General features: G+C 36.6%; 5 protein-coding genes across 6 annotated transcripts; 3 read left to right on the plus strand and 2 right to left on the minus strand.

Annotated features, from left to right (window-relative positions):
• Window positions 1-376: 376 nt before the first annotated feature.
• On the minus strand, window positions 377-2267 carry LOC132201398 (uncharacterized). Its single transcript, XM_059627551.1, has 9 exons — window positions 2076-2267; window positions 1946-2023; window positions 1720-1891; window positions 1628-1659; window positions 1543-1578; window positions 1368-1491; window positions 1195-1307; window positions 1102-1129; window positions 377-1044 (listed from the first exon to the last, which is right to left on the minus strand). Exons 1-9 carry the CDS (start codon window positions 2148-2150, stop codon window positions 986-988), a joined length of 717 nt encoding a protein of 238 aa, XP_059483534.1. The 5' UTR covers window positions 2151-2267; the 3' UTR covers window positions 377-985.
• A 3723-nt stretch (window positions 2268-5990) lies between these two features.
• LOC132201393 (uncharacterized) lies at window positions 5991-13740 on the plus strand. The gene is made up of 3 exons (XM_059627545.1): window positions 5991-6020; window positions 7076-7156; window positions 8572-13740. The coding sequence occupies exons 1-3, from the start codon at window positions 6018-6020 to the stop codon at window positions 13549-13551; spliced, it is 5064 nt and encodes a 1687-aa protein (XP_059483528.1). The 5' UTR covers window positions 5991-6017; the 3' UTR covers window positions 13552-13740.
• A 2002-nt stretch (window positions 13741-15742) lies between these two features.
• On the plus strand, window positions 15743-21695 carry LOC132201395 (uncharacterized). Its single transcript, XM_059627546.1, has 3 exons — window positions 15743-15833; window positions 16365-16451; window positions 16529-21695. The coding sequence occupies exons 1-3, from the start codon at window positions 15810-15812 to the stop codon at window positions 21458-21460; spliced, it is 5043 nt and encodes a 1680-aa protein (XP_059483529.1). The 5' UTR covers window positions 15743-15809; the 3' UTR covers window positions 21461-21695.
• Window positions 21696-21700: 5 nt separating this feature from the next.
• LOC132201396 (kelch-like protein 5) lies at window positions 21701-24905 on the minus strand. Its single transcript, XM_059627547.1, has 11 exons — window positions 24646-24905; window positions 24466-24587; window positions 24170-24402; window positions 23875-24117; window positions 23726-23821; window positions 23480-23666; window positions 23203-23427; window positions 22984-23146; window positions 22720-22932; window positions 22495-22666; window positions 21701-22391 (listed from the first exon to the last, which is right to left on the minus strand). Exons 1-11 carry the CDS (start codon window positions 24720-24722, stop codon window positions 22341-22343), a joined length of 1782 nt encoding a protein of 593 aa, XP_059483530.1. The 5' UTR covers window positions 24723-24905; the 3' UTR covers window positions 21701-22340.
• Window positions 24906-24997: 92 nt separating this feature from the next.
• Window positions 24998-27467, plus strand: LOC132201397 (N-acetyltransferase ESCO2). Of its 2 annotated transcripts, XM_059627548.1 has the most exons (8): window positions 24998-25101; window positions 25427-25611; window positions 25695-25926; window positions 25982-26446; window positions 26503-26719; window positions 26776-26949; window positions 27007-27206; window positions 27264-27467. In XM_059627548.1, exons 2-8 carry the CDS (start codon window positions 25449-25451, stop codon window positions 27385-27387), a joined length of 1575 nt encoding a protein of 524 aa, XP_059483531.1. In that variant the 5' UTR covers window positions 24998-25101; window positions 25427-25448; the 3' UTR covers window positions 27388-27467. The 2 variants fall into 2 exon arrangements, with proteins under 2 accessions (XP_059483531.1, XP_059483533.1); XM_059627550.1 differs by lacking the exon at window positions 25427-25611 and having other exon boundaries at window positions 24999-25101.
• Window positions 27468-27506: the final 39 nt, after the last annotated feature.

Below are 27506 nucleotides of genomic sequence, written 5' to 3' on the forward strand. Positions count from 1 at the left end.
TTTGTTTAAGCAAAATATACATTTTTACTATAAAGAATGATAGATGATTATGATTAATTTCGTTAATTAAAGAAACATAAATAACTCGTACATGTCAGTCATTCTCTTTTAACAGCACGTATTTTGCAACTTGGGAGACACAATGAAAATTATTAAAAAAAAACTTTTGCATTAACTAAGGACAAATAAATAATTTTGTGACCCTTTAATTTCGTTATTGAAAACATTTCTATTGTGAAACGCGCTGCTGAGACTAGAAATAATATTTGCATTAAAATTTGAATAAAGAAGAATCATTTTCAAAAACCTGGCATAACGCTTTAATCAATGATAAATTAACTACTCTATAAAACAAATACATTTTTTGCCGTTAAATGTCATTTTTATTGTGAAACGCGCTGAAGAGACAAAATAAAAATATGCACATTAGAATTACAACTCGCCATGGTTTGTTGGTGGTCACGTACCATTATTTATACACGGCATAATCATTTTTATTGTTTCTAAGAAATGCGTAGGATGTCTTCCAATCCTGGTTATATGATTTTTAATTGCTATGACAGTAAAATTAATTAATATTTTTGTGGTATTGATTTTTTTAATCTTAAAATGTGGTCTCCAGTATCGAGTTTTAAATGGGGAGTTAAACCTTCTAGTATGATCAATGAACGGAAGTTAAAGCCATTAACGATGTCGTCGTTGTCTGGCGGCAATGACATCAATTGGGAAATTTTGCGGATGTACATACGTTATGCCTCTGCTCCGAATACTTGCATTTTCATGCAAAATTTTTAATGGGAAGGTGTGCGCTGTTTCATTTCATTTATTTTTTTCTTTTAAATCGTTTAATATTCTTTGCTTTTTATCATGGCGGATTTAGTAGGCACAGCCGGGCACAGAAAAAAAATCGCATATTTTTTTCAAATTTTAATTAGATCGATACGAAAATTTGAATAATTTTTATAATTGAAATGTTTTTTTTTAACTAGGCTGCAAATGGATCGCAACTGTTGAAATTGGCAAGCCGAGTAGTACATGCTGTTGCTAAAATTTAATGAAGATTTGAAAGTGGACTGACCCAACAACCTTTCAATAACATACTAGTGAGCGTTGATCCTTCCGGGCAGCTCTGTAATATATTTCCGATGGGACAGGAAATTATTAATTTTTCATTCATTTCCAATCAATCATGACCTTTATAACTGTGCCGAGGATGCATTGCAGGAGCATGGCAGGAGTGGTGATGCAAGTCTTGAAGCTGTTGCTCAACATTTTCACAGTTTTCTTTGTATCGTCAGCCGTGAAAGCTGAGTGTTTGTATTGTCATAATTACAGCAAAAGCTAACATTGCACTGAAAAAAATTTACCATCTTCGATTTTAGTCTTGCAAGTGTCGACGGCGCCAGTAACGATGTCTTTCCACGTAGTGCTGGTTACTTGTTTTCCAAGGTATGTCTTTGTGGCATCATAGTCAACCGCACCATCCACAATCTTATACCAAGTTTATAATTCAATCAATGATAACAAAGATCGACCCTATACCAATGAATTGTTGTTGAATAAACATTCAGCAAAGCACTAATAAAGTTGAAATTTAATCAACGGAATTAATTGGTAATTTTAATACAAATGATTCCGCGTTGATTTTTGGAAAGACGACTGGGAACGATATGAAAATTAATATGTATTGGAAATAAATTAAACGAAATAAAATCATGCTTTTGGATCCAAGATTTGTGAAACTGTAGGTTGTTGCGCCCGTCTGAAGCCTGTTGAAGTTGTATTCTTTGAAAATGGCCAAGTTCGCCGCCGACTGCATCTTTTTGCACCCAGTGGCAAAAGCCTTGTCAAAAAGGTCGGTAGGGGTCGATTTGCAGCAGGTACTCACAACCTATACTCGTTTTTTGTTTAAATTAAAACAACTGTGAAATCTGACATGTCAAACCGAAAAGATGTATTTGGCGCAGGTACTTTGGATATTTGATGGTTTATTAGTTTTCGATGGGTTGCTAGTGACTGCGCTCTGTTTTGAATGGATTTTTTTTCAATAAATATTTTCCAACAAGATTCCTCACCTCGATATTTTGGAATGAGTCAAACGTTAAAACGATCAGTGCAGAAAGTGCCAAAAATCTGATCGGGGTGCTCATCTTTGTAACACTCTCGGATGTAATGCGCGCACGCGACTGAATCCAAGTTGGAACCTGGACGTCCTGACGGAAGGTGTGTGCGTCATTTAAATACCGGCCTGCTATGAATTTCCCAGCTGTCAGGGCACCGTCACCATTAGTGTTTTGATTTTATCATTTTGAAATAAAGAGAAGGACGAAGGAAAGTCAAAGCAGAATGCATTTTTCCTGAAATCTGGCCATTCTCACATATTTTGGTGTTGTTTAAATAAAGCAATAAAATAAAGCCATGTATTAAAATATTACCAGCAAAATTTTTGCAAGAAAGGGAACAAAGTAAAAATTTGATAATATGAAAAAGGTTAATGGTAAAATGTTATAATTGTTTTCCTTCAAACTCATTTTATAAAAACTGAAATGAATTTTGAAGGAAATATTTGTAGCTGAAAATAACTTAACTAAGAATTGATTTAGTTTAGTTTCAAAGGGTGCTTTATTGGGTTTGAAATTAAGGTGATGTAACAATGTGGACAAGCAAACAACAATAATAAAAGGGCAACTTTGCCCCATACATGAACTCGTCCAAAAAATAAAAAATAAACATTTTATAGACTTGCGATTTGATCAACTTTGATTAACTAGTCATTGCTGTGCGGGCAGGTATCGTTTATAAATAATGTAAAAAAAAAAACATTAGAGACGAAACCTATGATGCGACTATCCAAACATTGTTTTTTAAATTTTATTTGCTATATAAATTAAAAATTCATATTATGTAGAAGTTAATAATTTGCTTATACCGCTTATACTCTTCCTTGGCAACACTTTGTAAACAAATAAACAATAATGAGCAGCACTTTTTACTAGTAATTTATATATACGTGGGTTGCACTGTGTCATGTTACATCTGTAATAATACGTCATAAACGCCAATAAAGAATTAAAAAAAAAACCCATGATGGTGTTTTAATAATTTATGGGATGAATTGCGATTCTGTTCTATAAATAAAAAATTATTTGTGTTTGTTCAAAATTCGCAGCCCATTATTATTAGTAAATTCGTAAATTGTATCTCCTTTTTATACATATTTTTACCTTATGAAATGTGAATTTGCAAAAGCATTTTGATTGATCTATTTTAGCTAGAGCTAATGAAATATTTGCAATACATGAATTATTAATTTTTTTTGATGGGAAGAAAAATTAAAATAAATTTTCAAGTGCATGATAAAAAATTTCTTGCACAAAATTTTAAAAATTTATTAATTTTTATTATTTCACTTTTTTCATCATAACTGATCTGACCATGAGTCACTCATGCATGGAAAAAAACTTAGAGAACATTCCCTACACACGGGAGCATCTATATTATAAATCGCAAACAAAAATAATATAAGAAAGGTAAATATTAACATAATAAAATTTAGTGGTATTGGTGTCTTTTTCATGTATATTAACTTAGAAAATCTATTTCCCAAAATTTGTTTTGCTCAAAAATTGTGAAAAATTTCAATTTGTTCTATTCTTAGTGAATAAGCATACTATTTTTTTTAAGTGAAAAAGATTTTTAATTATTTGTTAAAATTTTTACCAGCCAAGTGGAACCAAGTCATAATTGGTGATTGACTGGTGCTTATTCAACAGTTGAAAATTGAAAACTCGACAAGTATGACTTTTATAAAAGCGCTTATAAATTTGATCACCTGAATGGTCTATTTACTAATTTATTTTCACTGGTATTAAACTGTGTTTTTCTTTTCAAGGCCTCGGCGTCTTTTTTGTGTGCAAAATTCCAGAAGACTGGCTGCTTGCAAACAGGTTTTGGATGGTCTCACAGCGAGTTCATTTTTTTTAGAAAAAAAAGATGAAGACGACAGTTGTAATTGTCGAAGCTCACCAGGCATTCATTACAAAAAAAAACACTGTATGCACGTTTAGTTAGGCTAGTATCAGCAACTGATTTTTTGAATAAAAACGTTGCCAGTTGCGATGCGAGTAAAGAAATTTGATTTCACTTTCTTTCCGCGCACCATCTTTTTCACGCGCGGAGTGCAGCCGTGCAGATTGCGCGCCGCGAACGAGAGCTGCTTTGCCGCGCGCGGTGTCGGAGTGCTTGTTCCACCGCAGGTCTTTTAATACTTGGACGCCGAGGAAGCGCTCGTCGCTGACGTACTCAAGTGGAAGCGCCGATATGTAGTCAACGTGCATTGGTGTCAGGGCGCGCGTCACGTCCATTACGTGGCACTTGGTTGGATTCGGGGACATGTCGTTGTTGTTGTCGCACCACGCCCGGACACTGTCCTGTCCAAGTCTGTCTGCAGCAGGGCGGCGTCCGAGGGTTTATTAATTTCACGCCCTCATACTGTACCAAGTCAGAGTTGGCGGGCAAATCGGCCTCGTAGACGTTAAACAGCAGCGGCCCAAGGACGCTGCCCTTGATTACTCCGGACAGGACACTTTCGCCAGGTTCCGATTTTGCTCCTCCATAGACGACGAATCGGCTGCGGTCGGTCTGAAAACTTTTTAACCATTTCAGGAGGTTGCCACCGACATGTCAGACGAAAGAAGCGGGACACACATCCACGCCATCTTCTTGGACTAAAGCCTTCGACCGCGTCCCACATGACCGTCTGCTGTCCAAGCTTGCACACTGTTGTGCCTTCTTTCGTCCAACTTGCTCGCCCAAATATCCAGGGTTTTGCACAAAAGTGTGGTGCAAGAAGATCTCTCTAAACCATAATGTTTAATATTGGCAGTCGTCGGGAATGATTTTGCTCACGTTTACAAAATTTTCAACCCTGTCTCGCACGCAACTTTTCCCGAATAAAAAAGTGACACTAATTGTCTAGGCAGCACTTTTTCCCACTCTTGAAACTTGGGGTGACTGCGGCCGTCTCCCACCCTTCTGGAAGTGCACCCTTTAGAAGAGAGAAAATTGGAGCGAGGCTGTCGCCGAGAAAGGCGACACATTTATTGTTTAGTAAACAATTTACAATGTACATGTAAACAATGTATTTGTAACAACGTGGACAAAATAAACAACAATAATAATAATAAAATCGCGGGCACGTTGTCGGGGCCGGTCGCTGCATTTAATTTTATTTGCCGCATAAGGGATCACACACTCGTTGCGCTAACAGAAATTTCACATAACTTGGGGCCGTCACGTTTGCGGGTGCTCGGCGCATGAAAGGAAAATAGTTTTGCACGTTGTTAAAAGTTCTTGACAAACACAAGGCTAAAAGCGGAGGCGACTAACTCTGGCTTTTTTTTACTTTTTCACCATCAATTTCAAACACTGCCGCAACGGAGGAAACTTTGCTCATCTCTTTCACGAAGCTCCAGAAAAATTTGTTTCCTCTTGGTCCACATCCACTTGTCCCGGGCAAGACAAACTGCCTTCTGCACAGATTTTCTTGCTTTTTCAAACTCGAGGCGTGAGAAGGCCGATTTTGTTTGCTACAGGCGGAAAAAAGTTTATCACGTTTATTGCTCATGAGTGAGCTGATCTCTTTCGTAAGCCACATTTCATTCATTGCTTAATATTCGCTAGATTTTGTTAAAAGCTAAAATACATAATTGCTATTATGTTATTGTAATTCTTCAAAATCAATTCAGAATGAAGAAGAAAAAATTCAAAATGTAAAGAAGCGGCCAGCACCTCTGGCGAATAAGTTCCTAATTGTTAGACGCGTAACAATAAAGGTATACCAAATATGGTGCGCGTAACCCATGGTAGGCACTAGGCAGGCTATTAAAATTCTAGTGATTTGAAGGTGACCTCTAGCTCCGGTGGGCTCCACCTCCCCAATTTTGTAAAAGCCACTCGCCTAAAAAAGTCAGTAGCACTTTTGGCGCTATCCGCAGATACAGCAGCACTGCTTGACAATGGTAAGTTAAGCCTCTCTGTTAAATTCACCAAAGTATCAAATATTTTCAAACTTTTTTATTGCTGTACCTTACATTTACTATAAACATTTTTTAAATTAATGATAATGTAATGTATTTAATTAGTAACAAAAACATCATTGAATTCTCTAAATTTTATGAATTTTACAAAAATTATTTCCCCCTTATAAACATTTATTGTAATATAAAATTTTTCATAAAGATTCCACCTGTTTTTGCATATAATAATTTGCTCTTGCACTCACCCACCCTTTATGAATATTATTTTGTGCTGTTTGAATTGTCCAAAATTTTTACATCACAGTATAAACAAATACAGGAGAATATCTTATTGTCATGGAAACTAACAAAATATTTTGATAAACCTCCGAGACCAGAGAAATAATTGTGTGGTTTTTAATTCTGGATTTCACTCCAAATTAAAAAAAAAGAGAGAAAGAGATATTTATTCGTTAGCAGTGAGCGAAGACGGGAGAAGCACAATCTGCAAGCCTTACTTACAATATTAAAGTCAACCAATTAAAGTTTTTATTGCATTCAATCTTCAAATCTGGCTTCAAAGTAATAAATCACATTATTATTTTTTCTTTACGGTCAATAAAAACTTTAAAAACTGGAAAAATAGAGAAGAAAGGCAACTAGCAGCAGATGCTTTGCAAAAACGCAAGACATCAACAGAGACTCGGCCGGCTCGGCAAGTCCACACTGATCCACACTACTGAAAAAATGGATAAAAAAAAATGCTAGCTTCCTAAGAATAAGTAATTTTTGAATTGGTCTTATGGGTAATGCCTGCCGCTCGGGATTGGCATTTTTTTTTAGATATGTTCAAAGAAAGAAACACCGGACGCTTGGAATTTAACTCCTTTAGGAAGACAAAATCAGAGAAAAATTTAATTTCTCTATTTTCAATTTTCAGTTTGTCAGAAAGTTTCAAGTGGCCCTTTCTGAATTTTAAAATCTAAATTTTTTGGAATTTAATTTTAAACTTCTTTTGCCCAGGTAAAAAACTAATAAAACTTTTGCTTTTTTTCCAGATTCTCTTGGTCGTAGCTTGCTGCCTCCTTTGTGTACTTGGATTTGATGAACATCAACTGGACTTTGACAAGATATATAAGGTTTTTATTTTAGATTATACTGGATTATAATATACAAAAGATAATCACAATAAAATCTCTTGATTTTGTCATGTAATTAAGAGGAGCGACTCATGCTCAAAATAAAATTAAATAAATTTTAAACAAAAATCCCAAGCCTCTCATACTCGATGAATTGACCATAAGATACAATACTGACTAAAACAGACGTGCTCCACAATCCCTTGTGAGATAGAAGCGTTAACAATATTGTTTAAAAAAAATCACATCAGAAAAAAGTATTAATTAATTTTTAATAAAAAAATTGAAAAACTATTAATTTAATTTTATTAAAGGACAAGTCCGCAAAGTCATTTTATTTTTGAATAATATTGTTCAAGAAAATATGGTCCGGGCAATGTCCGCGCGAATTTATCTTAGCGCTGCTTTGAAGAGAAAAGTGCGCCGCAAAGCCCTGGAAGTTTAGACGGTTCAGGCGTCACAAGAGCTCACAAGCTTGATTCCTACCCGCTGGCCACCAGCGAGACTGATGAGAGGTGTAAAAATTTAAAATACAGCTAAAATTTTTTTTACAGAATTAAAAATTCTGTATTCTTGCTGTACTTTTAATCCTAAATTTTCACAAGGAAATAAAATATTCAGCTTTTTTCATTGAAGACAATCGCAGAAAATTAAGTTCCTTGTTGAGTCGCTTCACCGTCGTGACTGAATATTGCGCTGCCAACAGTTTGAGCGACTCGTTATTTTATGAATTTTTAATTGACACTACTTTTCGCAGACCCTTTTATTACTCAGCGCTCCGGGAGGTTTTTTCCATTTCCTTAAAATCAAAATTCTTCTCCGTTCTTCTACTTTCATTTTTAAAATTTAAAATCTGTTAAAAATTTAGAACTGTATTTTTTCACACTTCTTTCCAACTTGGGCGCGCTTGGTTTTGATCTCTGCACTGCTTGCCTTGCCCTTCTCGTAGGTCTCACCCTGGCTAGCGGGGAGGAAGCTTGTGTACAGCTTGTGTATATGGTTATTGGAAGTGAGGATTGGACAAACGGGGACAAAACATTGTAGTCGGCACATAAATTAAAATTGATTCTTATGGGCCACAGAAACCTTCTAATATCCATACGCATGTGACGTCAGATTGAAACGTTCAAACTTCCAGGAGGAAGTTAGCGCCCTTTTCTCTACAGAGTAGCGCCACGAAAAATTCGCCCGACCGTCATTTCTTGAACAATTTAATTCAACAATAAAATAGCTTTGCGGTCTTGTCCTGTAAGCCTTTTAATATACTGTATAAAGTGAGTATTGCGCCGGTCTAACTTTTAGCAAAAAATGAGCCAACCTATAGGTTGCACCATGTACGCATATTTTTTTGCAATTTTTTTCCATCGTACAGGTTTACTATAAAATTTAGCTAACTATCTCTTCTGTATTTAAAGGACGATGCTGACCTGTTGACGGAGAGAAAAAATGACATCTTAATACTGGCAGGAGGAACTGCGATTGAAAAGAGCATTCTTTCAAAATTTTTACGCAGAGACCCATCATTGGTAATCGCTAAGAATGCCGAGCAGAACTTCATCTTCACATACAACAACACAAAAAATATCGGTAGTGGAAATAATTTGTCGACAGAAGTTTTCCCCCTGAATATTGAACAAGATAATGATAGTGAAATGTCATTCATAAGTTTCTTAGATTACCAGGACACGCCTGGTCCAAGTTTGGACTTGGTTACCGGTTACTTGAACCTAAAAATTCTTAACTCGGGCAAAAGATCGAAAATTTTAATCGTTCAAAGCTATGAAAGTATGTTGGGTAATAAAAGCGGCACGACTACGTTTACCACAGTGGTAAAGAATCTTGTACGTCACTTAAAGGGTAGCGTTGATTTGTATGTAGATTCGATCGGTTTGGCAGCAATAGGAATTAACGACTCGGCAAAAACAAACACGGAACTCAAGCAATCACTGAGGAATTTTTTGAAGAAAATAATCGAAGATTTAACGAACTTAAAGCGGAACTTTAAGGACGGCGATGATGATCAATCACAATCACGCAGTGACATCAATGACCAAATAAGGTTAATCAAGTTTATCCTGGACGGTGAAAAATTTGAGTTGCTCCATCAGCCTGACACACTCGGAAACCCATGGGAGCTTGACGCATTGAAGAAGGATTATGAAGATTTGCGGCAACTAATTATAACCAAGCTTGATTTTTCAACACCTGCTGGGGCTAATAAATATCAAGTAGCTATGGCCCCCTCCACTATCCGCTACATTAAAAACTTTCTGATTCCAAGTGACATAGAGAAAATAAAAAATTCATTTAAGGTGCTCTATGACAATATGTTAGAGGGTTACAATAAAAAACTGACAACAAAAATCGTACCGCTGGTCAAAAAAATAGCCAGTGCCTTGAAATATAGCAAAAAAATATCGAAGTTGGTTGAAGACACGCAGCGCTTTGATCAGCTTGAATATTTACACCGCACACTTGTTGGGCCTGACCTGCACGGAAACAAATTTCCAAAGGGATTAATTCTGAAGTTGAAGAAAATACAATATCTGTATGGGGTCACCGGTGACAATGTCGAGGTAATAAAAATTCGTAGCAAAGCAGACAGTATGTTTGGTTTGAAAGGTCAGCTTCTCTCAGAAGTGATATCCACTAGGAGATTTCAAATGTTCATGACAAGTATTATTAGCGACTTTGATACGTATAAAATCCAGACCTCAAATATAACATCAGATTTAAATAGCAAGGTAACCTTCCAAATCTTGAAGACGCTTTTGACCAAGCATGGATTCACACTTGAAACAATTTCGCACGCATCAGGGTTGTCAGCAGAACTATCTCAAAAAGAAGACTTAGAAAAACTGCTACAAAGTTACAAGCCTGTCAAGGAAAGCTTTCATAGAGATGATGCGAAAAAGATTGAAGGTACCTTCAGTGGAAAATACGTCGTCCTCAGTCGACTTGCTAATGAAATTGTAAAATACAATGATCTGCAATCAATTATAATCATTGCGTCAAGAAAGATTTTCATCGATACTGACCTCCACTTACAAGATACACATTTGGCACTGGTTTCTCCTATAATCGAGGTTGTTGGTGGAAAAAGAACGATTGTTCTTACCGGAAGTGACGGTACTTCTCACATAGAGAGTGCCGAGATGTCCTCAACGCCTGGAGATGATGGAGATGCAGGAAAGCAAGGTGGTAACGGAAGGAGTCCAGGGCAAATCCAAATTTTAGCCTTAAAAATTTTAAATGGACCCTTTTTAAACATACGCAGCATTGGAGGCAATGGAGGAAAAGGGCAAAATGGAGGGCGCGGATGGAACGCAAGTCCCGTGAATTACCCTTTGTGTTTCGACCAATATACAGGAAATAAAGAGGGATTAAAGAATCGCTCAGTCACCGAAGGGTACACCTACGAAGACGAGGAACAAGAAGTACGAAAAGTGGAGGTCTCTACTGTATTATACAATCTACTGGTGACCGTTACCGATAGGGCAAATGCATCAGCAGGGAACGGGGGGCCTGGTGGCAATGCAGGATTTGGAGGAAAATCCAGAAAACCTGAAGTACATCTAAAGATTTTGGAGCCAAGTTTACCAAAAAACATTGTATTAGAAGACGGAAAACCTGGCACTCCTGGAAATGGAGGTGAAGCAGGTTCTAGGAACAATACATGCAGTTACAGAAAGTACTTGTGCACAGCTCGCACTGGTAGTAAATTGGTTCTTTTAATTCAGTTTTTTATTAAATCTGATGTTAAATACATGTGCACTAATGATATCACTGGCTTTTGTGAATCTCAATTAAGGGAAGCAAACGCTGGAAACGATGGGCTCGAGGGAAGTGTATCAACAGAGTATTTAAACGAGGTTCCTGCTCCTAAGTTGCACCACCTTAGTTTGAAGTTCATTCAAAATTCATTGAATATGAGCACCGATTCACTTCATCAAAGCACAAGGGAGCTTATAGAGATGGTATTGACTTCAAATGCCCAATTTAGTGAAATGGAAGAAAACGATTTTCTCAATTTTCTCAACACCATGGACAATCTTTTAGAAATGACCTCGCAAAATTCTGATGATTTAGATTTTATATTTAACCGCATGTTTGAGTCATTCAAAATGTTTACACAGCATTGTAACAAATGTAGTACCACATATTTACAGCTGATCAACCTGGGGTTTGCAAATCAAATTGAAAACCTAAGAATGTTCTCTAGTAGTAAACAAATAATTCGGCTTCCTTTGGCCATAGCAAATCTAATGAAATACTTTGACGAAATTTCCAGTGACAATAAAGTTTTGCAGGCAATTCAGATTACTGACAATGCTAAACAATCAGCATTAAAAGAAATTGCTGATGCCACAAAATTAGTTAGAGACACAATAGAAAAAAATATAGAAGAGGTCAGAAAAAATGCTGATGCCAAAATTGGAGATCTGTTTCGAGTTTCAGACGAGGCGCGGCAGAAATACACTTTTAACGGTATTAATCTAGAAAAACAGCGGCGTGAATTGGGAGCGGCAATGCAAGTTAAGGCCATATTGCGAGTTTTTAAATTGTCTGCTAAAATTGGAGCAGCAATTATGAACCCAGCGGCAGAGATCGGCCCACTCATTTTTGGTAATAATGAATCGCTTTTTGGAATTGCAACTGATCTTGCAAAAAAAGTTGCAGGAAACTTTATTGAAAGTGGCTATGGAACTGCTTTGAAAAAAATAGGTGACTTGCGAGACAGGAAACATCGCGCAACAGAGAGGTGTTTTGGTGCTATCAGAAATATAATCGACGCGGACAGCAAGTTAGGAGGAGTCATAACTGTTCCAGAACTTAGGACTCAACTACTTCAAATGCTGGAAATACAAAAAGAGAGTGATAATATAAATCCAGAAACTCAAGCAGTATTACTAGAAAGAGCAAATGATTTACTGCAAGCCGTCCAAGTTGATTTGGAAGCAAAAATTGAAATGTTTGATACACTAAGCGATGACAAAAGGCAAATGAAAAAGGAAGAGCTGCAGAAATTAAGCAACGGCGTGAAGGAGATTATTGAAAGTGAGATTATTGGAGAAACGGCCGAACAAATGCGCGAACAAGCAAAAGACGATTTTGCGATTCAGGAGGTAAATAAAGCAATTGAAGAAAATAGTTTAGCGCTGAAAAAAATTGACCAATATGAAAAACAGATTGATGATGAAATACAACCACTGCTAAATGGAATGTTTGTGATTCTTGAAAATATTAAAGTAACGGGAATTAAAAATGATACATCAAAATACATCCTTCAGTTTCAAAACTTAGACATCAGGAAGTATAGTCGCAGCTTAATATCAATCTTCAATAAATTTTTGGAGGATTTCGACGAGGTCAAGGGTGATTTGAGAAATATCTTGGTGGACCTTGAAGACTTAATGGGCATCCTAACCAGGTCTTACGATAAAATCAGCGAGGTTAATCATCAAATAGAACTAAAAGACTTTCTAGGTAAACTGCACAATGGAAATTGTGACAATGTTTGTCAAGTTCATAAGAACATCACCAACTCGATTGAAACTAACGAGCTTGTTCGCCGGTTTGTGCACATTTTTATAGCTTATCAGCAATGCCTGTTTCCTTACGGTGGAGAAACAATGAGTGTGTTACGTTCCACGCTATCCGAACTGAGACAAGGTAAATATAAATTATCAAGAGATGACAAGATTAAGATTCTTAAAAATTCACTTCAAACAATGAGCAAGAATCTCGCTGAAACAAACACTGCTATTATCAATGATGTTGATATTGGAATTTCATTTAGTAGCTTTAACTCCAAATACCTGACAAGCAAACCCTTCTACACTTGGCCTGGGTCCAAATTTGGCAGTGAAATAAAAAAACTGCTCATGGGAGAAAAAGTTACTCTAGTAGCATCAGTTACAGCGCCGAGCGTAAAAAATGCAGTCAAGTTTAATACAGTAATGATAAATTTTACCTCTTCCGATCAAGAAGTGTCCAAGCAAGTCCAAGAGATGCTCATGCATTACTGGGTTGAAATGACCTACGGAGGCGAAAGCTACTACCGCTGCGGATCTAACTATTACGCTATTAGTGGAGATCCACTGGACTTTAAGTTCAGTTATGAGCGCGATGACAAAGGCCAATTAATATCAAGAAATTCTGTTTTTGAAAAACTGCAATACTCCGATGTACCTTTAAGCCCTTACACCGTGTGGAAATTTAAGTTAGTGCATAGCTCGGGAAAAGACCAGGAATATTTATCAGAAAAACTTTCCCAGTATGCAGAAAAACTGGATCTAGAACTCATTGGTGATGGCTACTTTGTTGAGGAGGGTGCGAGAATATGTTCTCAAGATTTAGGACAGTTTTACAATTATTATGGGAATACTCTATAAATTTCTTATGCATAAGAAGAAAATAGGTGTTTAAGGTGTATGGTGTATTCTGCATAATTTATAAAAGCCCCTTTCAAAAGAGTGTATTTGTTTGATTAATAATTTTGTCATACTTTTTCTTCAATAAAATTTTTACTTAATTTGTAATGATACTTGAAGATAGCCTTTAAATAAAATTATTTCAGCATATGTTGAGACTTATTATAAAATAATCCCAACCTATTCGCAATTTGATATATTTTCTTTTTGTATATGTCAATTTTTTAATTAAAATACTGATTAGGATGCTAAAATTTAACTAAAACACACAAATTAGGTAATTTAAATAATTTTCAATGGATCCTAACAAAGCTTTTGAGATATGTCTCCAAGTCGCACAAGAAATAAATTGTTTACAAGCGACTTGCGGCAAGCATCATTGAACTAGGTCAAATGTTAAAACGATGTACGAAGAGTGCCAAAATTCTGATCGGGGTTCCCATCTTTGTAACCCTCTCTGATGTAATGTGTGCACGCGACTGAATCCAAGTTGGAACTGGACGTCCTGACGGAAGGTGTGCGTCATTTAAATGCCGACCTGCTATGAATTTCCCAACTGTCAGAACATCAGGGGATCGTCAACAATAATGTTTTGATTTTATCATTTTGAAATAAAGAGAAGGACAAAGGAAAGTAAAAGCAGCATGCATTGTCCCTGAAACCCTATGGACATTCTCACATTTGGTGTTGTTTGAATGAAAAAAAATAGCGTTCCTTGTATTAAAAAATTAGCCTCAAAATGTATTAAGAAAGGGGACAAAAAAAAATAAAAACATGCACTAGCCTTCCCCTGAATAATAAATAAAACCATTCCATTTTTACATCCCCACGTCAGATTTTTTTTGTCTTCGATTTATTATTTATAAATTAAATGAATTTCAATATTTTGTTCTATAAAATAAAGAACAAAAAAATTGTAATTTACCTTTCAATTTTTGTGGTATATTTTTTTTGCATGATTCTTAGATAATTTAATTTCAACAGCTCAAGATTTAGGGTTGCATCTTGCAACTGAAACTAGTAGAGCAGGGATTTTATGTATCATGCAGACACAATAAAGTTGCTCACTTTCACCGAAGAAGCCGGATTTTGTTTCATCAAAAAATTAACACCCCAAGTGCCAAAAGCAAAAGGTTCCATAACAACTAATACAAAACCCTGTACAGAAACTATAATAAGTTTAAAAAAATCAAACTAATGTAGCTGAAATAACCAAGCATACTGATTTGATGTAGTTTAAAATTGTGTTTTATTGGGTTTTAAATTAAGGGTAACTTTACTCCACACATTCTGGATTCATCAAAATTTAATAAAAAATAAACATTTCACAGACCATCAGTTTGACTAACTAGCCATGGACAGTTACTGCAGTATCTTGTACAAGTAATAAAGTAAAAAATGCACGCGTTTCATCTTAACAATTTTGAGAAAACCCACTATGCAACTCTCCAAACACTGTATTATTAATTTTTTGCAGTCTACTTCTTTATAAATATCAAAAAAATCTCTAAAAATTAGCCTCATTTAAATGACATGGAAATTAATAATTTAAATTTGCTCATCAATTAAATTTTTGCCGTAAATTATTTTTAGCCTGCAGAAATAAAAATTCCATTCTAATCCAATGTCAAATTCTTTTCTTAATCTCTCTGCTGATGCCATAAAAACAGATAATGGTCACACAGTCCAAAATAGGTCAAGGTTCACAAAGTTGATAAAAATCCAGGCTCTCTATTTTATAGATTATTGTATTGAGCATTTGGTTAAGAAAAAACTTCTTAAAATTTAAAATCATGCTTCGACTAAATAAATTCAGTGGCCTGCACCATTCAGTGCCCACTCAGGAATCGCGGTGTTTCTTTATTTAGTGCAAAAATTTCAGTCATGTCATGATTTGTCAGCTATGGAGAAGCAATTCAATCGCATTATTTATAATTTAAAATTAATGAACGAAAAGTCCCGAAAAATCCTCAGTGTCGTAAAATTGGCGCAAAATGAAACAGGAAGAAATTCTAAAAGCCGTATAATTATTTCCCGTTTATGAACAAGGAGTTGACAGAGATGATTTCTTGAGCAAGGGCAAGCATAAGTGCAAATTTGGCGAGAAGTGAGACCTTTGACCGAGTTGATAAAAGCTGCTCTCTTCCTACAGCTTGATTTAAATCACAACAGAAGTAGTGAGAAGTAGCTGAGCGAGTGTTGATAGCAAACCATTTGGGATGATCACGATGATATGCAGAACGGTTAGAAAAATGTATTTAATAATATCCTACATGAATTGCTTTTAACATAATTATATTATGCAGTAAAATAATAACACCATAATATCATATTCAGAGGTTATAAAAATGCAGCCACTGCAGGTATAATTTTGCGGGGAATTATTTGCGTCTTGAGATGTTGGGGGTTCAATCGAATAATCGATACCAACCTAATTGCAAGTGAAAAATAATTTTAAGATTTGAGAGAACTGAGAATTGAGAGACATGTCAATTTTTTAATAGAAGGGAATATTGAAATATTTCTCTTCTTTATCGGCTCCGTTGGAACAATCAGTATCCAAGGATATATTGAATATAGAGCTCCCATCTATGTTAAATAACTTAAATTTTTTCTTCAATTGGATATATGGTTATTGAAAATTGATTAGACCACGGCTTTTGGCATTTTTTTTCAAACAAAACTTTGAGGAGGTTTTATATGAAGCGCTATAAAATTATCAGACACGTGAAAATTGAACTCTCTGATGAAAAAAATATTTTGTCATGTTTCAGTTTTTCTTCATTCTTACATACAACCTGTGTGTAAGCGCTGACCATGATGCAGTGGCGACTAAACCAGACATAGATAAACTTTTAAGGGTGCGTATTTGACAATATAGATTGAAGTTTACTTCTGTAAAATATCAAATTGATACATTGATTTTAAACTTTTACAGGAAGGAGACTTAGCCACAAATTTTTACGGAAAAGATGAATTTTTGGTTTTGGTTGGTGGAACGGGAACAGGAAAGAGCACGTTGTCGAAATTTCTGCGCAAAGATCCTTCCTTACGTATCATTGAAAACGATCAGAATGACTTTATTTTTACTGATAATGACAATTATGTAGGTACTAAGGATATTTTAAATTCAAAAACATTATTCCCAAATATTGATGAGGATCCAAAGACTGGTTTGTTGTTTGTCGATATGGCAGGGTTTCAGGACACTCGATCTGCAGAATTTGATTTGGTCACTGGGTTTTTGAACAAAAAAGTGCTTGATTCGGCCAAGAAATTGAAGTTCTTGCTCGTTGAGAACTATGTGAACACGCAGCTTCATAACAATAGAGCCGCATTTGTGACACAATTGAAAAATTTTGCGCACTTGATTAAAGGAAATTTGGACTCTTTTACTGGATCTATCGGCATGGTGCTTACAAAGATTGACTCGCGAAAAAATGACGCAGTTCTAGTACGGTCTGCTAAAATATTTCTTCAGAAGGTTGAAGAACAATTGAAAAACGCAACAGCGGCCTCTGAACACGAAGATCAAATAAAAATTTTGAATTCGATTCTTGCTGGTGAAAAAATAGGACTTTTCCGGCGCCCCAATGGAATTGGTGACCCTTGGGAGCAAATTGACCTAAAAGAAAATTACGATCAATTGCGGCACATAATTTCTGAGGAGCTCAGGTTCTCATCAAGTCTTGTTAATACCGAGTTTAAAGTTACTGTGGCTCCGGCGACCATCAATTACATGCGTAAAGACCTTCTTGGTCCTGGGCTGGAGAAGATAAAAATAGCCTTTGATAATATCTACAAAAGCATGATTCAAGGTTTCTACAACAAGTTGCGGGTGCCAATTAGATCAACCAGCAAGAAAATTGAAGATTCTCTGATATTTTGCGACAACACTTTGCAATTCCTTGAGGACGCACAGCGAGTTGATGAGTACGAAACGTTGCTCAACGCACTGACAGGAACTGAAAGAGAATTTTCTGTGGATCTGGAATTTCAAATTAAGAAAATAAAATTTTTGTACTCGGTTGATGAAGATTTTTGGGCGGCAGAAAAACTGAAATTTGACGTGAAGAATATTTTTGGTTGGAAACACCAAATTATATCTCAGATCAAACTCATTGACAGATTCCAAATGTTTCTAAAGAGCTTAATCAAAGATTTTGACACTTATGAGGTCCAAAATTCAGACATGAGCATGATAACAATAAGGACGAATCAAAATTTCCAGAATTTTTTAGCTCTTATGCCGTCAATTGGATTTACTCAAGAAACTGTATCTCTTTCATTAGGATTAACAGTGGAAATGCCAGAAATTGCAGAAGTAGTAAAAATTATTCGACACTATAAACCAGCTCAAGTTAAATTGCATCTGGATACAACAAACTCAGTAGCCACATTTATTGGTCGGTATATTTTGTTGGATAAAGTGGTTAAAAACATCCACACATTAAAAAGCAGTTTTAAATCAATAGTGATCGTGGCCACAAACAAGATTTTCGTGGACACCAATCTCAGCTTAAATGACACAAATTTAGCTCTGATAGCTCCTATAATCGAAATTATAGGGTCAAGATATCTCGTTCTTGCTGGCAGCTCTGGTTCATCTTTTGAGAACAGTGCAACAAAAGGAAGAAGGTCTGGGGATGCTGGAGATTCAGGAGAAGATGGTGGGCATGGAAAATTTCCTGGTAAATTACAAATTCTCGCGTTGGAGGTAAAAAACGAACAACTCTTAAACATCCATATCGTTGGGGGCGACGGAGGAAACGGCCAGAGAGGAGGAGATGGATATGATGCACCTCAAGTATCGTTGCCAAGTGGTTTGTTAGACAATTATGAGGGATCAGAAGAAGATCTTCATAAAAAAGCTATCGATGCAGGCTATATATATTGCCCAAAAGATATTGCCGAGAAAGAAATTATCGTGCCCACCATCATATACAATCATTTTGAATATTATCTCATGAGAGAAATTACTTTTATAAAGCGTACAAACGAAAGCGCAGGAAATGGAAGTAAAGGTGGCGATGCAGGTTGGGGAGCCAAACACATCAAACCCGAGATTTTACTTAAAAATCGAGAGTCAATCAATGGAGCGAATATTGTGTTACGAGATGGGAAACCAGGCTCTCCAGGCGCCGGTGGATTAGCGGGTTCAATACTCAATACGTGCAGCTACAGAAACTATACTTGCAAATCATATAAAACCAGCAAGTGGATTGCATTTATTCCCGTCCATATTAAAGGTGGAAACCCTTTTTCTCCTCGTGATTTGTATTATAGTTGTCCAACAAGTGACAGTGATGGACACTGTCCAACTGAATTGCGCAAAGTTTATAACGGTAGAAATGGAAGAACAGGTGAACTTTTCATCGTTCCAGAAAGTACCGCTCTAAATTTATACCAACTTGCATTGAAGTTAGTTGAGACTTCAATTGATTTGAGCGACGGCTCCATGGACTCGAACTTAAAAGAACTAATTCGCATGACATTTTCTTCGTCGTCAATATTGGACACAATGCAAGAAATTGACTTCATCTACTTCCTCGAAACAATAAACCATAGTTTTGCAAACGTCGTATTAAGCTCAGATAATTTACATTTTATTTTCACTCAAATGCACGCTTTGTTTAAGTCGTTTGAGAAAAATTGTACTGAATGCAACAGTTTAAACTTGAAGCTCATCGACATCCGTTTTATAAATTTTTTCCAAAATCTCCACATGTTTTCAAAAAACAAGCAAATTATACGCCTAAATTCAGTGATCAACGCGGCGTTGAAGAAGATCGAGGAAATAAATGGTGTTAACAGGAACCTGCAGCACACGGAACTCGTTGACAATGCAAAGCAAATAGCCCAGATGGAAATCACTGACGCAACGTTTTTGATCAAGGAAACTTTTGATCACAAGGTAGTAGAGGCGAATAAAAAAGCTGCGATCAGCTTGAAAAATCTGATGCAAATTTCTGATCATTTACGGCAAAATTACACTTCAAATATTTTTGGATTAGAGGAATATCGGCAGAAAATAAAGTCAGCTTTGAAAATAAAGGCTATATTAAGGGTCATCAATGTGGCTGTAGATACAGGAAAAGCCATATTTAGTGTATTTAATGTCTTGTCCCCTTCAGCACTAACAACAAGTGTAATAAAAAGTGCTGTAGAAAAGGGGCCAATTAAATCTGCTCTTAAAATCATCTCAAATTTTCGAAACAAAAAACAGGCATCAAAAGATGCTGCTTATGATACTGCTTCGGAGTTGATTGACGCAGATAATAAATTTGGAGGTATAATAAATAGCAGGCAAGAAAGAGTACAATTGCACCAATTAGTAGCACATAAAAAATACAACAAAGCCAGCACAAACGCGCAAAAACTGATCGAAGCCGTTCCCGCATTGTTCAAAACAATAAGCGCTTCTTTGGGTATGAAAATAAAAAATTTAAGAGCACAAAGAAAAGGTAATAAACGCAATAAGTTGTCGGAGATTGGAACTCTTCAGGAATTAAGTGAACGAGTGCTTGAAGCGACTGGAATGAAAAATTTTAAGGGAATAGCTGATGAAATCCGAGAGTATTTAAGTGACGAAATTGATCTTGAAGAGGTGGACACGGCAATTGAAAACAATAAGTTGGCTTTGAAGAGAATCGGTCAATATGAGACACAGATTGAGTATGAGTTGCAGCCATTGCTCGACGGTTTGTTTGAAATTTTTGAAAATATAAAATCAACGAGTTTACCCCAGGACAAGCCTAATAATTATATACGAGCGTTACACAATTTGGACATTAAGAAGTATATCCGAACTTTTGTCTCAATAATAAGCAAGTTTTCTGCCGAGTTCAATGGCGTGACAGAAGATTTACGAGAAATTTTGGTCGATTTAGAAGATTTGATGACAATATTGATTAACACCTATGACAAGGTAGATGAGGCCAATCGCCACATTGAGCTCAAGGAGTTTTTTGGAAAGATTCAGAGTGAGAATTGCGATAAATTCTGCCAATTATATAAAAAAGTTGCAAATTCTATTGAAAGTCATGAAATTTTCCGGCAATTTGTGTACATATTTATCGCCTACCAGCAAAGTCTATTTCCATATGGCGGAGAAAAGATAAGAATTTTCCGTTCCTTATCATCAGAACTTGCAAGAGTTGAAGATTATTCAATGACGGTGCGAATTGTGAAAGCAGCACTTACGTATATGAACGACGATTTGGCTACGATGAGCGGAACCATTTTAAATGATAAGGACAAAAGCATTTCTTCAATGTATTTCAGCTCTGGGTACCGAACAAGCAAACCTTTTTACACTTGGCCCAGTTCAAAATTCTCCAACGAGATCAAGCGCCTTCTCAAAGGTGAAAAAGTTACTTTTGTTGCGTCCGTCTTAACTCCCGGGGTGAAAAACGCGGTTAAATTTAACACGGCGATGATTAATTTCACCTCCGCTGACCCACAAGTATCAAAGAGGGTGCAAGAAATTTTACTGCATTTCACTGTGGAAATGAGTTATGGAGGCGAAAGCCACTACCGCTGCGGATCAAAATACTACGCCATCAGCGGAGACCCACTTGATTTCAAGTTTAGCTACGAGCGCGACCAAAGTGGCAAAATGATAACTAAGAATTCCGTCTTTGAAAAACTGAAATACTCGGACGTGCCCCTCAGTCCTTACACAGTGTGGAAATTCAAACTGGTACTCGGCTCGGATCCCAAATATTACGATTTGCACAAAGAACTTGTTCAGTTTGCGGATAAAGTTGATTTAGAATTAGTTGGAAATGGATTTTTTGTTGAGGAAAATGCACAAATTTGCTCCCAAGATTTGGGGCAGTTCTACAATTATTTTGGCAACACTTTATAAGCATATGAAAATCAATATTCACAGCAATTATTAGTATATAATTGTATAAGAATTTTTGACCATTTTCTAGACAAATTGTGATTTGGTTCTTTTCGTTAAAAATAAAAATTATTTGTTGACCATTTGCAATTAATTATTTTTAGCAAATTGTATGTCTCACCTTTCCATTGAAAATTAATAATTTTCGCTAGAGTTGTAAAAAATTAAATTCGATTTTTAACGTTAGGGATGAATAAATAATAGCAAAAAAATCTGATTAATTTTTGCAATAAAAAGAACTTCTTCGTATCTCTTATATTTAAAATTAAAAAATTCGCAGGAGAAATTTGAATAAACAATTGCAACTAACAAGAGGCTGAATTGCCTTTAAATGTTATCGAGTATTATTAATACATATCACGTATAATGCATATTTATTTTTCTGCGATCTAATAAAATTAGATAATACAAAAATGTATGAGAAGATGCTCCTTGAAAACTTCCAGTCTAAAGTGACTTTTCAGAGCAATATTTAAGTTTCAAGTAAGGAAAGTTGGAAAATTTGAACTACACTACAACAGTTAAAATTGTTATCATAAGATTCTGACAATTTTGTACATTTTTGTTTCGGCAGTTGGTCTAAATTGACGTTTCAAAATGGATTGCTACTTATAGCTGAAACTGTTAATACATTAATGTATACATCTAGTTGTAATTTTAATTCAATTACTTAGTAGAGTAGCTGCACCAAGAAGAGATCTTTTTAAACTTAAGTGGTATCTTAAAAATCACAGAAAATTCCAGTTACGCTTAATAATTCATCGTAAAAAAGCAGTTAGTAAAATCGGAATGTTTAAAAAGTGACGTTTTCGTATTTATAGTCTGTTGCTTTCTTCGCACGCTAAATCACAATTGTGCATGTGCTAGCCCTCTTCATATTCATGGGAGCCATCTGGTAACCAACCAACATTCGACGCATTAGTTAACTTATTTCTTGAGCGGTTTGAGTTCCAAAATAAATTGAAATTATTTTAAAAAGCATGCTAGGTACTCACCAGACTCCAGGTGTTGGCGAGTGGGTCGTAGGCCTCAACCAGGTCTAGGTACTGCGTCCCATCGTAGCCTCCGACAGCCATCAACTTGTCGCCCAGCACGCAAACCCCAACCCCATCTCTGCCGACACTCATGGGCGCCACAGGAGACCAGCTGTCAGTTTTGGGGTCATATCTGAAATTAAACAATTCAATAGTTTTATCAGAGCTTCTTGCTTTCAAAATCACCTTTCACAACACTCGAGTCGAGCAACTGACGGGTAGGAAGCTGGGGCCGCATGGCCCCCGCACACGTAGAGGCAGCCGTTCATGGCGACCACCCCAGCACCACCCCTCTGCTTGGCCATGGGGGCACATGGGATCCACTTGTTTGTGTACGGGTCGTAACACTCCACTGATTGCAGACAAACACTCCCGTCTCGGCCGCCAACAGCATAAAGTCTGACAGGGATATTTTTAAATTAATATTTTGAAAATTTCGAGTCTATTCACCTGTCTCCTAAGACTGCCACACCAACAGTTGACCTCTGGGAGGTCATGGGGGCGACATAGTTCCAGTCTTTGGTTTGGGGGTCCCAGCGCTCGACGGAATTCAAGTAGCTCCAACCATCGTGACCCCCAACAGCATACAAAGGCCCACCCAAAACTCCAACTCCTAAAATAAGTCAAATTAATATACATATTTTATTAATTTTATTTTAGTATTTTTACCAAGACCATGCCTCGGAGTAGCCATGTTAGGCAGAGAACTCCAAGTTTTGGTGACAAAATCAAAGCTCTCCACAATGCTCATGGTCTTGAGACCGTCTCGTCCTCCCACAACCAAAATCTTGTCTCCCAATTGAGCCACCCCAAACTGCAGGCGTTGACCGGACATGTTGGCAAAAGGGCTCCACTTGTTGGCTCGAAGGTCGTAAAGCTCAATTGAATTTGCTCCTTTAATTTGTTTTGATTATCAAATTGGTTTGTGTAAGATTGAAAATATTACCTTTGCTTGCATCGATGCCTCCAACAGCACAAAGTTTGCCAACAGTCGACTTTCTAGGTCTTGAGCGAGCCGAGGAAATGGACCTTCGTTCAGGCAGTAAGTGATATTTCATAGCTTCCATGATCAGTTCGTTGCACTTAGGGTCGTGAGAAAAGAGTGGTTCACTCTCAATATGGTCCACAATAAACTATAAACATGTTTTAAAGTTGTATTTTTTATAATATTATAACATTAATTTATGCTTACAGAGGGTGAGAGCAAAGAGAGCTTGACATTCTCCAGTAATTTTGAAATATTTTCCTGCCTTGTTTCAGGTGCAAATTTGGCCCAAGTGATCAATGCCTTCAAACAAATTATAAAATTTCTTTAGTTTAAATTTATTTTAATGGAATTACGTTGACGACATCCTCCTCATTTGGCACATTCAGTTCGTACGAAGCTAGCAGTTTAGCAAAAGAGTTGGCATCCAGTTGTAGAAACTCTTGGTTGCCGATGACTTCCATGAAGTGCTCGGTGGTAAAGTTGTGAGCCTTTTCCAGCAAACAAGGGCAGTTTTGTGTATCAGCAAAAAGAGCGATTCCGATGCAGTTAGATGGGTGCAGTCGTTTCTCCAGGAATTTGCTGCAGGCATCTGTGACCTGTGTGGGAATTTTGTAAAATAAATTTATTTTATTCCGACAAAAAGCAAACTTGAGGAATTTGGAGGAGACTGGAAGTTGCAAGCATCAATTCAACCGTTTCCTCCTTGAGATCCAAGCAGCCTGTATAGCAGTAGTGCACCAACTCTTGGAGACAGTCAGGGTCGATGTCTTGCAGTTCGATTTCAGTCTGGAAGGACTCCCTTAGTCCACTGGAAAACATTGCAGCAAAATATTCGCTGCAAGCACTGAGCACCAACCGATGAGCAGAAATTCGCCGTTCACCTATTTGTTTATATATTATGTGCATTAATATTTAATTAAAACAGTCTTTGTTTAAAATTTTACCGACGCAAAGGACGACATCTGTGAGCTGTTGGTTTTGCAGGCAATTTTCCATTCTTTGCAGACTACGTTCTGCATGATCGGAGCATCGAAAATTTTCATCTTGAGGACTCTCAGCTTCTTCACTAGTGAATAATAATAATTAACCGAGTTCAAATAGATTATTTAAACCAAGAAACTTACGTTTCGACAATGCTATCATCGGATGAAATGATCAAAACGTCGATGGAAGTTTCCAAACCTTTCTCCTCATCGGTCATGTTTATATTTTGCGTATGCCTGCCTCGCAAAATGGTTTTGTAATCAATTAATTCGGCAGTGAAAATTGAGCAGCAAAAGAATAAATTTCAGACTTTCAATTTTAAACTTTTTTTTCGACTGAAGTTAATTAAAATTCATTTTTGCTCTCGTCTGTGCTCCGTGCCCATCGTGTGAGCCTATGCCTGTCAAAACATACAAATAGTGACGTCATGGTTAGTGAATTCGCTTCAAAACTAACCAATCAGAGAGCGCTCCTTGCCTGCAATGTTGATTTTCTCCAGCTGTTTAAGTTGCAGCATTCGCGGGAACCAGCGGGAACAGAGGCTGCGAATTAAGGCGCTCAAACAACTGCGATTTTCCGCCAAATTTTGACTAAGGGTTTGTATTTCATTGGTAAAATTCTGTCATTAGTTTCTCCAGAGTTAAGATCTCTTAAATATTGAAGCTCAGTATCATATATATGTACAAAAACAGTTATCATAATATCATAAATGGTCAACAGTAATAGAGTTTCTGCAGTTTATTTTGTTTTTTAAGCGCTCTTTCATTTAAAGTGCTTATTAATGATTACATATTGCTAGCGCACTTCATTAGCTTTCTTAAAAATTATCAATAAATTCTTGAAAGCCACATACTTCTCCAAAGTTTTGTCCACTTTTGTTTTGCTTGATTTTTCAGACTAACTTTTTTGATCATTTTGCAGTCAATAATTATGAAATTATGCTATGGAAGGTGTATCTAATACTCAAGATTGGACTGAAGTTCACAGTCCTTTAAGGGATACAAATTCTCAAGTTATTCCTGAAACTCCGACAAAAGCGCCGCAAGCTGAGGAAAACCAGTCGGACGTTCTCAGGTTGCTGCCTGAGTTTGAGATTTTGCTTAGAGGTTGAAAGATATAATTTATTTTCTTCACTTTTTAAAGAAAAAAATCAAATTGTATTATATTACATTATTATTTAATATTACAGCTCCTGTCCCAACTTCAGAACAAGAGAGGACGGCGACCAACGACACGAGTGTTGTAAAAAATCTGAATATGTTGTTCAGTCAGGCCAATTCCTCAATCAACAAAAGCTCAGCAAAGAGCAAGAAATCTAATCCAAGCAGTAAAACAACTAAAGGCAAAAGAAGCAAATCAAGCATAGGGCATGCCATAAAAAGGCCAAAAGTGGCGTCTTCCAATGTTGAAATAAGTGATAGGTATTGAAAACGTTTTATTTTAAGTAAACCTGCAAACTATACATTTTTTAAAAAGTTTGAAGGAGATATTGGCCAAGAAGAAGGCATTCTCAATCAGCACAACTGCAGACAAAGAAGTTGTGCAAATTCAATCTCAAGTGAATTCTCTGTTGGACACTTTGGACGAGCAGTCGGTGGAAATTGTGGCTCCCAATCAAGACAAACAAGTGCAAAAAATCAACGCCCTCATTGCTTTGGTGGAGGAACCTGCTGCTGGTCAGCAACCCCTAGTCAACAAAAACCTGGACGAAAATGAAATGGATCGAATGATTGACAAACTACTGGGTTGCGAGGAGGAAAGTGAATCGGTTGACCACAATTCATCAATTACCGAAGCAATGTTGAGGGGATTCGAGGAGGCCATAAAACGGATGGAGACTTCTCAAGAGGAGGAGGACTTGTTCGCTGAAGAGGAAACTCCCAAAGAGGAGAGGCAATTGTTCCCAGTGTTCATCAAAGGCGCCACAAACAAAAACCTCAAGTACAAAAATTATTTAAGCTCTTCATATGCCAGGAAATTAATTTATTTTTGCTCAGTTGCAGCTCTAAGCCGCAGAATTTAAATAGGCCTTCAATACAACTGCCTATCAAAGACTCTGGTGAGAAAGAGCAGATGATTTTGGACGCTGGCCAGAAACAGTACGGGCAAGTGGAGTGTCAAAAGTGCGGCTGCGTGTATGACCCTGATGATCGCAAAGACGTAGAACACCATCTTGAGTACCATAATAGGAATTCTGTGATAATCAAACACAAGGTATAATTTTCTGTTGTGAATTTTACTTAGTTTTTTTTATGGTATGGTTTATTTAGGGCTGGAAAAATGAGCGGGTCATTGCCTCTTACCCAGATGGTAGCAGAGTAATTAAGATTGTGAAAAGTGACCCTCCGTTGTGGTGGAGGAGGATTGAGGAGTTGCTGCCCAACATCGATCTTGATTTGGGATATGCTGGAAGCCAAGACTTGACTGACTACAAAAACTGCATGGTAAAATTTATTATAAATAATAAAATTGTAGGATGATTAATATATTTTATGGTCTAGGTCTTCTTGTATGTAGAGAAAAAGCAAATTGTCGGATTCTTGCTGGCAGAGGAGATCGAGCAATCATCTCGGATGTTAGATGGCTCTGAGACTCTCTGCTCAGAAGAGATATTTCCAGTTCTTTGTGGAGTGGCTAGGCTTTGGACTGTCCAATCATTGCAAAGTACCCAAGTGGCGACAAAATTGGTTGATGCAATGAGGTATGTATTTCAAAACTTTTAAAGTTATTGTAGTTTTAAAATAAAACATTTGTTAAGGGAAAACTTCTTGAGCCACAAAACTTTGAACATGGACGAGTTTGCCTTCAGCACACCAACCAGCTCTTCAGGACGGGAGTTTGCTGTTGCGTATACTAAAACCGAGCAGTTCCTTATCTACTGACTGTAACGCTTTGATAGAATCTCATTGAATTTTTATATTTTATGAATGTGTAATAATAAAAATCTTACCAAAAGAGTATTAAACAATTGAAAGTTCTAATTTTTTTACCAACGAATTTT

Source organism: Neocloeon triangulifer, unplaced genomic scaffold (genome assembly GCF_031216515.1).
Source record: "Neocloeon triangulifer isolate White Clay Creek 2 clone unplaced genomic scaffold, ASM3121651v1 ptg000014l, whole genome shotgun sequence".
In the NCBI taxonomy this organism is placed as follows: Eukaryota; Metazoa; Arthropoda; class Insecta; order Ephemeroptera; family Baetidae; genus Neocloeon; species Neocloeon triangulifer.

Bases quoted from the DNA above. Each gene is read 5' to 3' on its own strand.
- LOC132201398 (XM_059627551.1), bottom strand. From the start codon at position 2,150: ATGAGCACCCCGATCAGATTTTTGGCACTTTCTGCACTGATCGTTTTA. The intron at 1,892-1,945 runs GTTTGACATGTC...AAACGAGTATAG, and splicing joins GCGCCAAATACATCTTTTCG to GTTGTGAGTACCTGCTGCAA. The intron at 1,492-1,542 runs GTATAGGGTCGA...ACTTGGTATAAG, and splicing joins TATTCAACAACAATTCATTG to ATTGTGGATGGTGCGGTTGA.
- LOC132201393 (XM_059627545.1), top strand. The intron at 7,157-8,571 runs GTTTTTATTTTA...CTGTATTTAAAG, and splicing joins ACTTTGACAAGATATATAAG to GACGATGCTGACCTGTTGAC.
- LOC132201395 (XM_059627546.1), top strand. From the start codon at position 15,810: ATGATCACGATGATATGCAGAACG. The intron at 15,834-16,364 runs GTTAGAAAAATG...GTCATGTTTCAG, and splicing joins TCACGATGATATGCAGAACG to TTTTTCTTCATTCTTACATA. The intron at 16,452-16,528 runs GTGCGTATTTGA...AAACTTTTACAG, and splicing joins ACATAGATAAACTTTTAAGG to GAAGGAGACTTAGCCACAAA.
- LOC132201396 (XM_059627547.1), bottom strand. From the start codon at position 24,722: ATGACCGATGAGGAGAAAGGTTTGGAAACTTCCATCGACGTTTTGATC. The intron at 22,933-22,983 runs GTGAATAGACTC...TATCCCTGTCAG, and splicing joins GTGGCAGTCTTAGGAGACAG to ACTTTATGCTGTTGGCGGCC. The intron at 22,667-22,719 runs GTGATTTTGAAA...GTTTAATTTCAG, and splicing joins CGACTCGAGTGTTGTGAAAG to ATATGACCCCAAAACTGACA.
- LOC132201397 (XM_059627548.1), top strand. From the start codon at position 25,449: ATGGAAGGTGTATCTAATACTCAAGATTGGACTGAAGTTCACAGTCCT. The intron at 25,612-25,694 runs GTTGAAAGATAT...TTAATATTACAG, and splicing joins GTTTGAGATTTTGCTTAGAG to CTCCTGTCCCAACTTCAGAA. The intron at 26,950-27,006 runs GTAAAATTTATT...TTTATGGTCTAG, and splicing joins CTGACTACAAAAACTGCATG to GTCTTCTTGTATGTAGAGAA.